General features: G+C 42.7%; 1 protein-coding gene across 1 annotated transcript; it reads left to right on the top strand.

The window, feature by feature from the left end:
* Positions 1 to 3,185: 3,185 nt before the first annotated feature.
* On the top strand, positions 3,186 to 10,146 carry LOC133926596 (alpha-mannosidase 2-like). Its single transcript, XM_062372609.1, has 4 exons — positions 3,186 to 3,889; positions 3,976 to 4,125; positions 5,046 to 5,078; positions 6,792 to 10,146. The coding sequence occupies exons 1-4, from the start codon at positions 3,281 to 3,283 to the stop codon at positions 9,543 to 9,545; spliced, it is 3,546 nt and encodes a 1,181-aa protein (XP_062228593.1). The 5' UTR covers positions 3,186 to 3,280; the 3' UTR covers positions 9,546 to 10,146.
* The last annotated feature ends 1,972 nt before the right edge of the window (positions 10,147 to 12,118 follow it).

Here is a 12,118-nt window from a genome sequence, read left to right as displayed (position 1 = left end):
ATCACTGAATCGACATTGCAGTTGTTCGGTGCACTTGTAGTTGTTCAAGACACATGTATTATCCACTTTGTTGTCATAGTCATCCTTATTATGTATTATTCATTGTATTGTTCATTGATTTTTATTAATTTATTTAATGTTTGTAAAATTATTCCAGCACATAACTTTATTTATTACTTATTTATTAAGCTTTGTTACATATTAATTATGATATTCAATACTTGTTTAATGTTTCTTAAATAATCAGGGATTTGTGCTTTGGTGCAGAGCTATAACATTGCAGTCAAGGATCAATAATTTATGACGGGATCTTCGAGTATAGGCTTTCTATGGACACCTACAACGATCCATATAGCACTTAATATCTCATTGCAGGTTGTGTGTGAAGGGAATGATGATCTCTTTAAGGAGAACAACGTAATCCAAGTCGTGACCAAATTGCATGCATGACCATTCTGTTATGCGTTAACTGCTCCGCTCCAACATGTAACTACCAAGGACCTTAGGGTCCTCTTGCACGGGCAACGTCAAACGTATGCATCTAGGTATTCATCATCTATGCACTATGAACTATGCATATGCTATGCATACCTATTTATTTTGTTTACCTTTCCATTTCATTAGTTCAGTTCGATGTGTATATGGTTAGTATCTTATATTAACATACTATGTTACGAACTATTGATGAACTTCATGTCTAATCAATGTGATAGTAAGTTTATTATATTAATGTACTATCCAAGCTTACCAGAGTATCCGATACCCTTCGTAAATATAAGGCACTACAACATTGGCTCATGCATAGGTTTTGAAATGCAGTCATAGGCAACTGCAATAAATTCTCAACCTTAAGGGACAAACTTTAATCATAAGAGGAAACCAGCACATCATCTATGTCATGAGACACGAAGTGATCATAAGATAGAGGTGAAACCTCTGTCGTGAGACATGCTTTAGACATGAAGTGAAGGCACGACTTAGCTTTAACCATAAAATGACAACACCTATGTCGTGAGTCAGACTTTAGATAAGAAGTGACCACACGACTTAGCTTTAACCATGAAATGACAACACCTCTGTTCTAACTCAGGCTTTAGACATGAAGTAACCACGCGACAGAGCTTTCATTATAAATTAAATGACAACATCTCTATCCTGCCTCATGCTAGACGCGTGCATCTTTGTCTCCCTATTGGCGGACGCTTTCGACACATACGCGACATGATTCTCTGAGACCCATCCTGATATCGCAATAACTCTCCCTCAAACACAATAAACAATGAAATGACCACACCAAGCAACAACTTTCACAGGGAATCTCTTTCAAACATCAATGCCACAACTTTTTCAGCTTTCACAGAGAATTCTATGCTCAGCCCCCAGTTAAGCCCATGCACTTAGTCCATGCATCTGTCCTTAGCTGCCATAAATAACTCCACCTTCATCCATAGATAGACCACTCATTCCTCAGCTCTCTCAACTGCAATGTCTTCCTTAGCTCCACCAAGCCCACCCAAGAAACACTAGGAGATTTTTATCCCTAGGGGGTCGAACCGCCAATGTGCTTCTATGGTGACCCTTGTAGGCTTTGCAAGTTCCAGGACATCTCCTACACTTATGATCTACGCTTCTTCATGTGTGCCAATTACCAGTATAACAAGCATTGATATGGACCATACGAGTACCCACCGGTATAGTGACGTAGATTACTCATGTGGCACTTTTCATATGATTTCATGCACTGTCTTACTAATATCCTATCTTGTTATATTTGTCCAGTCTCGTCCATCTATCTATGACTTCATAGAATAGCTCGATATTGAGCAACATGAGCACCAGAAGCGGTAGGTCGATATGACCATGTGGTGGAGGAGGAAAGTGTACGAACGCCGGGAGTACGAGCAACAGCAACAGAAATTACGGCTGAAGCATTAGGAGGAGGAGCGCATGAGGAAGGCGGCGTAGGAGCGCGCCATGGCTGAAGCTCGCGAAGAAGAGAGGGAAATGAAGGGGAGAGGGCCCGTCGTGCTAGGGCGAACGGCCCAGATGCTTTGAGGAAGCGCAAATATCCTATGTGCACTTAATAGAGAGCATTTATTATAATCCGGTCTATTTTTATTCCCTAAGACATGTTAGGTTTAACAGCGGCATACAACTAAGTTAGTCTTCAGGCGTATCGTTTATGCCATGTTTAGGGCCTATTTGTTTGCCGCTGGATTATGAGAATCTGGCTTCTGGATTATAGAAGCTCATCCAAGGTGAATTATGGATTGTGCCATAATCTAGATCTAGATTGTGAGAATTTACTTCTACGATCTAGCCATTTCTTTACACAATCTGGATTGTGGAACACAATCCATAATCCGAAACAAAGAGGCTCTTATTATCGTCATCTCTTTATTGTTAGGGTCCATTCGCGCAGCGTCGAAAAACCGTATGTCTCATGTAATGTTAATCAACATATGTAACCTCTATATCGGATTATATAATAATTATGCTTCACAACTACTATGGTTCGATATATTAGAATTTGTATCCTTGTAACATTACTTCACTAAAAAATTACTTACACAAATTTACAGTAAGTGACTAAACAAATATCGATAAAATTACGTCGAAACAAATTTATAGTAGTAGCACGCCTCTGCCGACACAAGAACAGATATCGGTTTGTGCTGCTGTATGACCTAACAAGATGACGAGACGCAGTGACAATACGCGGCAGCAGTCGCTGCCGACACAACAAATTTACAACAGTGACAGATTACATAGATTACAAATTTACAAGTACTCGCTTCCTTTGCATCCAAATTCGAATCATCCAATCCTAATAAAGGATAGTTTAACAACCACACCCACGTTAACAACGAACAAATAACTAAATAATTTATCTGTGAATGATCATTCTACTTTTGCATATCTCACAATCAAGTATTGATTTTTATGGGTGTGAGGCGGTGATAAGACAAGGTGACAGAGACGTGAGACGCCAAAAGCAAGACGTGAAAGAATAATGTTGGCTTTCATTTTTTGATTCTTCAGATACCAAAATCGAGTTTTCAGTATTTAAGATTAATACAAATGCAAAATTTATAAACACATCAACGTGTTATCTATTTTAATAAATTTGATAATATATATTATCTATTTTTGGATTTTTACACTCAAAATATCGCCGGGGCCGCCGGGGACAGGCCAAACGGCGCAACCACTCCGAACGATACCGCGAGGTCAGGACACTCCCTCCCCACCCCGACGCCCACCCGCCTCGCCGGCGGTGATGCACTTCTTCTCCGGCGGCGGCGGGGGCCGCTCTGGCGCGCTCCTCCCCACCACCTCCAAGCCGAAGTCGCACCACCACCTCCGCTCCAAGTCCCTCTCCTCCCCGGCCTCCTCCCGCCGCCGCGGGGCCCCCCACTCCGCGTCCTCCCCCTACTCCCGCCGCGTTCTCTCCCTCGCCGCGGCCGCCTTCGTCGCCCTCTTCGTCCTCGCCTTCCTCCGCCTCGGCTTCCCCTCCTCCCGCCCCACCGCGCCGTCCTCCCCCGCCCGCCCCCGCGCGCGCCTCACCCGCAGGCCGGCCTTCCGCCGCGATTCAGCCGCTGCCGAGGCCGCAGCTGCCGCCGTGGCCGCGCGGATCGGCCGCGAGGCGCCCGTCGACATCACCACGAGGGACCTCTACGACCGGATCCAGTTCCTCGACGTCGACGGCGGTGCGTGGAAGCAGGGGTGGGAAGTTGGCTACAGGGGCGACGAGTGGAACGCCGAAAAGCTCAAGGTCTTCGTCGCGCCCCACTCGCACAACGACCCCGGATGGATCCGCACCGTCGAGGAGTACTACGAGCGCCAGTCGCGCCACATCCTCGACACCATCGTCGAATCCCTCTCCAAGGTCGTCGCGCTCTCTCCACTCGAGATTTGGTGTTGGGTTTTGGTGCCCTCCCCTTGTTGACGACGAGGAGTTCGTGTGTGGTGTAGGATTCGCGCAGGAAGTTCATTTGGGAGGAGATGTCGTACCTGGAGAGGTGGTGGCGTGACGCGCCGCGGAAGAAGCAGGAGGCGTTCGCCAAGCTCGTCCGTGACGGGCAGCTCGAAATTGTGAGCGGCGGCTGGGTCATGAACGATGAGGTGAGAGGGAAGGAAAATTTCGTGGTTTAGATAGGGTTTTAGAAGTGGGCCATAGTTTTCTGTTTCCCTGCTTGTGTTTATTATTGCCACGCTATGTTTCCATTTTGTGTCCTGACCATGAATGGCATGGAATTTCATTTAATGTTTAACCTGATTGTCTTATAAGTTAAGTGATTAGGAATCAATTTGGGCGTGCTGTGCTTGTAGTGCAGTGTTTATATCAGTGTATTTGACTGTTTCTCCCCGCCCATATTGTGATTTGGAGTCTTACGGATTCTGTCTGTGTTCGATGCTGTTTCACTTTTAGTCATGAATGAAGTGGAACTAACTTCTTCTGGTTTTGTATCTCGTTGGCTTGTAGACTTGTAGTTTCTATGCTTGGAATCAATTTGGATCTAGTATGGTTGTAGGTTGTTGTGTACACGGGGCTATATTGCGCAGCCTGGTCACTTCACACTTTGGAAACTTGCAGATTCTATCGGCAACTGAGCATTTCATGCTACATGAACTGACATACTTTGTTGCTCTAGAATTTGCAAGTTCGTAATGTTAAATTCTACATTGTTGGTAATTAGTACTTAGTACACTGGCTATGGAGATTCAACTGTCAAGACTGTGGCTAAATGATCACAAACTGCACTGGCATGTTTAATGTATCTTTCCTGTAGTATTTTTAGCTTCTGCTGTGAGCTACTTGGACCTAGCCTTAGTATCAGCTCATTCATTGTTCAGTAATCTGTTGCAGATATTGTGCTTTTATTGGATATAGATGAACATCTCCTTTGGAGATATGTTAATTACCGTGTTTTATAACGCTGTATTCTGTCTGTTGGTTTAATCTTTTCTGGCTAAGTATTTCCTCACATTTTATTTATTTTTAAAAGGAAATAACATCTAATTCAATTTGTTTCTCAATGCAGGCAAACTCCCACTATTTTGCCATCATAGAGCAGGCAAGTACACATAAATAATGAGTATTTATGTTTTTGATATTCTCTTTGCTAAATGTGTTATGTTATGACCGTCCGCACCTGATTTATAAACAAAGTGCATTCTTAACCCTTTCTTATTTTGTATCCACTATGTTGAAAAATACATAGGACTGTACATATAAAAAAAGGGCGCTAAGAGGATGTGCTATAGACTGTGGTTTGATACTATTTACCAGTATTCTACTTTTGCTCACGTTTTTAAGCTGGCCTCAAGTTTTCTTTATTATATCTCAAAAATGAGCAAGAGCACACCACCCACTGCAGGATAGTTAGTTTAGAAGAAAAGATAATGTTCATTAGTGTAGAAATGGATCAATGCACCTTCTTCTGCTGTCCATTTACATTAGGTTGTAGTAGTTTAGATCAATAACATCATACTCTAGGTTTGAGGTGACAATAGAAAGAGCTTATATGGACTAACTATGTTATAGATGGAATGGAACATGCTATTGATTTTTCCAGTGTCTTTAACTATGCAACTCCCTGTATAATAATACTTATGAATAATACACGTTTGCTTATCTTTGAAGATACTCGACCTAATTTAGCATAGACTGCTTGGACGATATGCACCTTTACTTACAACCCAATGCACGAACTCCTCAATTTGGACAGCAGTTTGGAAACCCCTGCTAGATGTGTCAATATCATGTGTTACAAACAAACACAAATTCCTTAAATGCCTACCCCATATCAATTGGAGAACACCATTCAATGTGAGAATTAAATGTATGCCCTGGGGCCTTATGTCACTTCTATGTTGGGTCTAAGCAGCCGATTTTTTTTCTTTGGTTTTCCCCTAGTTTTTGTGTGGGAACCAGTCTATGTTTTTTTTCCAAGGAAGAGAACACATTCTTTTTTCCTTCCAAACTGGGGTGGAGCCGGAGATTGAACCTGGGCCAGCGGCTTATGCCTCCCACCTCTTTACCACTGAAAACGGGTACTGGTGGTATTGGACAATCAGTTGTATTTACATTTGGTCTAAATAAGTCAATCCTTCAAAAAAATTTAACAAAGAAATAAATGTAAAATGCATTATATATTTTTTATTTCAAAGGCATGTCCGTCCGTCGAGACGGCGCCCGCCCAGGCTCGAACCCTGGCACCGCATGGTACCCACCTCCTGTGTTACGGTACGGATGGGTCCCAGGCTGCCACGAAGCGGCGCTGGTGAGGTTCCTGCCCTGGCCAGGTTTGGTGGGCCCCGATCTTTAAGCTCCTTCAGGGGGGACGTCTTCCCCGCTGAAACGAGTTTTTTTTTTCAAAGGAAAATCACTTTGAAAGACCAACTTTACAGTTAATAAATACAGAATAACTTACTGTCAATTTTCCTTGTAAGTACCACAGTGGTGCTTGAACTTTGGAGTCGAAGCAGAACTTGACCAATTTAACCAAGCGAGCAAATACAATCTACTTCTGGTTGAAATCAGGCTACATGTTTTTCTTAATGTAAACTTGATGTTTTAATTTTGCACTATAGTGCCAGATTTGGTATGGGGTCATGGGGGCAAAGTTTGGCTTCTATTTTCATTCATATAACAGTTGAGCAAATCTGCACTAACCTTCAATATATAAAGACAAAACTGATACTTGTCGGATATGATTATAGTACATGGCCTGGACAATTTATAGTTACAATGAAATGTATTGACCTTTCTAATTTTCTTTCCATAGATGATGGAGGGGAACATGTGGCTAAATGATACTATTGGAGTTGTTCCTAAAAATTCTTGGTCAATCGACCCATTTGGTTATTCATCTACAATGGCTTATCTGCTGAGGAGAATGGGTTTCCATAACATGTTAATTCAGCGAACACACTATGAGCTCAAAAAGGAGCTTGCGATGAAAAAGAATCTTGAATATTTGTGGAGGCAGAACTGGGATATAGAGGAAACAACTGACATATTTGTTCACATGATGCCCTTCTATTCTTATGACATTCCACACACGTGTGGACCAGAACCAGCTATCTGCTGCCAGTTTGACTTCGCTCGAATGCGTGGTTTCAGCTATGAATCATGCCCATGGAGATTTGATCCCGTTGAAACAAATCCTGACAATGTGCAAGAGAGAGCAACAAAACTTCTAGATCAGTACAGGAAAAAGTCAACCCTGTACAGAACAAATACACTTCTCATTCCTTTGGGTGATGATTTCCGATATGTTAGTATGGAGGAAGCAGAAGCACAGTTCCGCAATTATGAAAAGCTTTTTGATTACATAAACTCTAATCCCCATCTTAAAGCTGAAGTCAAATTTGGTACCCTGGAGGATTACTTCTCCACACTGAGAACTGAAGCTGAAAAGATAAACTATTCACGGCCTGGTGAATTGGGTTCTGCTGAGCTGCAAGGTTTTCCAACACTTTCAGGGGATTTCTTTACATACGCTGATAGAAATAAGGATTACTGGAGTGGTTACTATGTATCAAGGCCATTCTTCAAAGCTGTTGACCGTGTACTGGAACAGACGCTCCGTGCCTCAGAGATTCTGGGTTCATTTGTTCTAGGATACTGTCAGAAGTTTCAGTGTTCGAAACTCCCTATCAGCTTCTCTCACAAACTGACAGCAGCAAGGAGGAACTTGGCACTTTTTCAGCATCATGATGGGGTAACTGGCACAGCTAAGGATCATGTTGTGGTGGATTATGGGACTCGAATGCACACTTCTTTGCAAGACCTACAGCTATTTATGTCCAGGGCGGTCGAAGTGCTTTTAGGAGATGTCAATGATAGATCAGATCCTACATTGTTATCACATTTTGAGCCGGTGCAGGAACGGTCAAAGTATGATGTTCAACCTGTGCATAGGGTTCTTGACCCTCATGAAGGGAAGGCACAGTCGGTTGCCTTTTTTAACCCATTAGAACAGACAAGGGACGAGATTGTTATGGTTGTTGTAAGTACTCCTGATGTTTCTGTTCTCAATTCAAATGGTACCTGTTTGAAAAGTCAAATTTCCCCCAAGTGGCAGTTTGTCAGCGGTGAAAAGATTTCAACTGGCCAGCACCGTCTTTATTGGAGAGCTTCTGTTCCTGCACTGGGTTTGGAGACCTACTACGTGGTTACTGGGCAGGATTGTGAAAAAGCTACTCCTGCTGTGGTAAAAGCATTCACAGCTTCACAGCAATTTCCTTGCCCCAAACCATATGATTGCTCAAAGCTGGAAGGCAAAACAGTGGAGATGAAGAACTCTTATTACACTCTTTCTTTTGATGTAAGTCATGGCGTGCTGCAGACATTAACTCGTCACAAGGATGGGGAGAAAACTGAGATAGGTGAAGAAATCGGTATGTACAGAAGCCATGGAAGTGGGGCATACTTGTTTAAACCAATAGGGGAAGCTCGCTCAATTGTTGAGGAAGGAGGACATTTCATCCTTAGTGAAGGGCCATTGGTTCAAGAAGCCCATTCTCTTCCAAAGACAGAGTGGCATAAGTCACCTCTCTCACATAGTACACGCATTTACAATTGTGGGGACTCCGTACAGGATATGCTGATTGAGAAGGAGTACCATGTTGAACTTGTTGGCCATGTTTTTAACGACAATGAGTTGATTGTCAGATACAAGACAGATATTGATAACCAGAGGGTCTTCTATTCTGATCTAAATGGCTTTCAGATGAGTAGGAGGCAGACTTATGATAAGATCCCTTTACAGGGAAATTATTACCCAATGCCATCACTTGCCTTCTTGCAGGATTCACTTGGTAATCGTTTTTCTGTACACTCCAAACAGTCATTAGGGGCAGCAAGCTTGAAAAATGGATGGCTAGAGATTATGTTGGATCGTAGGCTGGTTCAAGATGATGGTCGCGGTCTGGGGCAGGGAGTGCTGGACAACCGGCCTATGAATGTGATATTCCATCTCCTTAGGGAGTCTAATGTCTCTGCTTTGCCTAAAACTCACAGTTTACTAACTCTTCAACCATCTCTCCTCTCTCACCGTGTGGGGGCACACCTGAACTACCCAATGCATGCTTTTGTGAGCAAGAAACCTCACGAAAAATCCTTCAAGCTACCTCAACAGTCATTCTCTCCATTAGCTGCTTCTTTGCCCTGCGATGTACATATTGTGAACCTGAAGGTCCCTCAGCCTCTAAGATTTCCTCATGCTGAAGCAGTCGAACCAAGATTTGCCATTCTGTTGCAGAGGAGAGGCTGGGATGCATCGTACTGCAAAAGGGGTGGGTTACAGTGTACAACAGTTGGGGAAGAAACTGTAAATCTGTTCTACATGTTCAAAGATCTGTTGGCTGTGAATGTGAAGGCAACTTCGCTGAACCTCTTACATGATGACCCTGAAATGCTAGGGTATCTTGAGCAAATCGGTGATGTAGCTCAGGAGGGAAACGTTCTCATCGCACCAATGGAGATTCAAGCATACAAGTTAGACCTACAGCCACCATCATTGCAAGAAGAGTAGTTTCAGAACAGTATGTGGACTTGATGCAATGATGCTGCTGCCCCAGTCAGCCAAGATGGATCTCTGAAGTAGTTGATAGTGGCAGCCTGATTGTGCTGGAACAGATACTCTGCTGCATGTATATGTGTTCATTCTGTTGGTGAATCGTGGAAATATTCCTAAATATAGAGATGTTGGGGCTTTTATGGTACCTCTGGAGTCTTGACAGTCGCAGCTGAGGTATTTGGTTGCAACCTGTTGGTACACAAAGGCGCATACACTTCATTTTCTTGGTTATTATGCTCAACGGACTGGAAGATTTGGGCACACTGAAGCTAGTTAATTGAAGTAGCGTCCATTTGTGTGTGCTCCGGCTAATGCTATCATAACAGAAACCAACTACCAGAGAAAGTTTTGCATATTTCTATTTTACATCGTTCTTTTTGTAGTGTTATCAGACTGCTGGCAAAGATCTGAAATAGTTTAGGTACATGATTCTTGCTTTGAAGCTTTCATATGTACAACATTCTGCTTGTAAACATTTTGTGAAGATTCCTGCAAGGCGTGGCCTGGGTTCTTGCCCGGGGCTTGTTCATCAGGACTTGCTACAAAGTTCACAAATGTCTCGCCAGTGTTTGATGCTGCTGTATGCCTGTATGGTTTGTCGCCACATTTTGCCAAACCTGATGATCCAACTTTGACATTGTGTTGCTACTGTCTGAAACATTTTCACACCTAAGGCGCGCATTTTCACAGATGTTTCGGAAGTTTCATTCTACAGCTCATACTTTTTAGTTTTTTAAAACAAAGAAAAATCTGAATCCAATGAGCCACTGTAGCATACAAACCATAGTTGCAGGTTCGTAGTATAATTGACGCCTGGATTGATCACGTTGTGACTAAAATAAAGTTGTCAAAATAAAACGAATAAGCAACAAAGGTAATCATGCCCAAGAGTCAAAGCTCTTGTTAAAATTGTAATAAGAAAGGAACCCTGCGATACGTACAAAAACTTTAGTGCGAAGCTCGTACAAAGAGCCCTAATCACGTGAACTACTTCGAGGCCATGACACCATTACCCGGCCAGAAGCATCGAGCACATAGATTACGGGTTGTTTGGCAGACCTTCTGTTTCAAGAATTTTTAGCTGTTATCTCTAGCTCTAAAAGCAGAAGCATCGAGCACATAGATTACGGGTTGTTTGGCAGACCTTCTGTTTCAAGAATTTTTAGCTGTTATCTCTAGCTCTAAAACTTTTAGAGCTCGAGCGACAGATAGATTGAGAGTATTTAGTTTAGATATTTTATTCTTATTTTAGATAGAAAATAGATACTTAAACTAATTTATTTTATCCTATAAACTCTACATCATATATAAATTTCGAAGTTAGAGCTCTGCCAAACAATATCTAGTCTCCTTGCATGCATGTTTAGCTCACAAATTGACATACAGAGTACTGGTTGGGTTATTGAACCAACATAAAAATATGAAGTAAAAAATTACTACACATGCAAAAATATATGGTTCATAACCAAGATTATAAGTTGTTTGCACCATCATGTGCATATAAACAAAGCAGAACATTTGCTAAACGTCGAAAGAATTCTGATTAATCAAGGTGAAAGAATTCTGATTAATCAAGGTTTAAGTCCCAATGCACGATTTGTAAAGGAAGGATAGTACTCGACACGGCATTTTGTAAACCGAAGAAGTTGACGTAATGCGATGGATGTATTGGGTGAGCCTCGAGCGTAAATTATATAGAGTATAAGGTTGGAGAGCAATAAACATCTCCTAGAAATAAAGCAGATATCATAGAATTATAAGTCGTAAACTAACAAATACACAAATATGCCAATATACTATAACATCCCATAGTAATCGTAGTAAGAGCGAAACAGATGATTAAACTGGAAAGGAAGCCGAAGGTAGGAAACTGACGAGTTGACATCACCCCACAGTCGTAATGGGAGCACTGTTGCATCACGGACGTTGTGACTGTAGAGGAAGCCGATGTCGAAGTAGCTAAGAGCGAGGGGTGTGGTGCAATCATGGTGCGGGCAGCCATGCATGAGGTAGTCGTGGTCGATGTAGCCGAAGTCAGGGTTATCGTAGTTGAGGCAGCCGCGGGAGAAGTAACGGGCGCAAAGGTGTGTGGTGAAGTGATGGTGACGCATTAGGGTAGCCGTTGAGGGAGATGTCAATACCAAGGTCGATGCAGTCGAGGTTCTCGAGGAAGAGGTGCCACATCAGTTTTTTCAGAATCGGGTGTGCATCATAGACGAAGGTACACAAAAGGTTTGTCATAACCGAGTGCACGAAAGTGTTTGGGGGGGGGGGGGGGCTCACGACGATAGTGATGCGTGGTGTGAGAGGGCCGCACAACATAGCGACTACCATCGGAGTGGATGGGGTTATTTAACAATTTTCCACTTCTACGATTTAATGGTAAACCTTTTGCCACCCTAACTCAGATGACCCCACATGCTAGTGAGAGGGGGTAATTGCCACTTTTATAGATTGGCAAATTATCAAATGACCTAGTGGACTGAAGCTGAGGTGAGGAGAAAATAGCGCATGAGTGCATGCAAATA

Source organism: Phragmites australis, chromosome 8, assembly GCF_958298935.1.
Source record: "Phragmites australis chromosome 8, lpPhrAust1.1, whole genome shotgun sequence".
NCBI classification, from domain to species: Eukaryota; Viridiplantae; Streptophyta; class Magnoliopsida; order Poales; family Poaceae; genus Phragmites; species Phragmites australis.
This window is presented reverse-complemented; position numbering and strand designations above follow the sequence as displayed.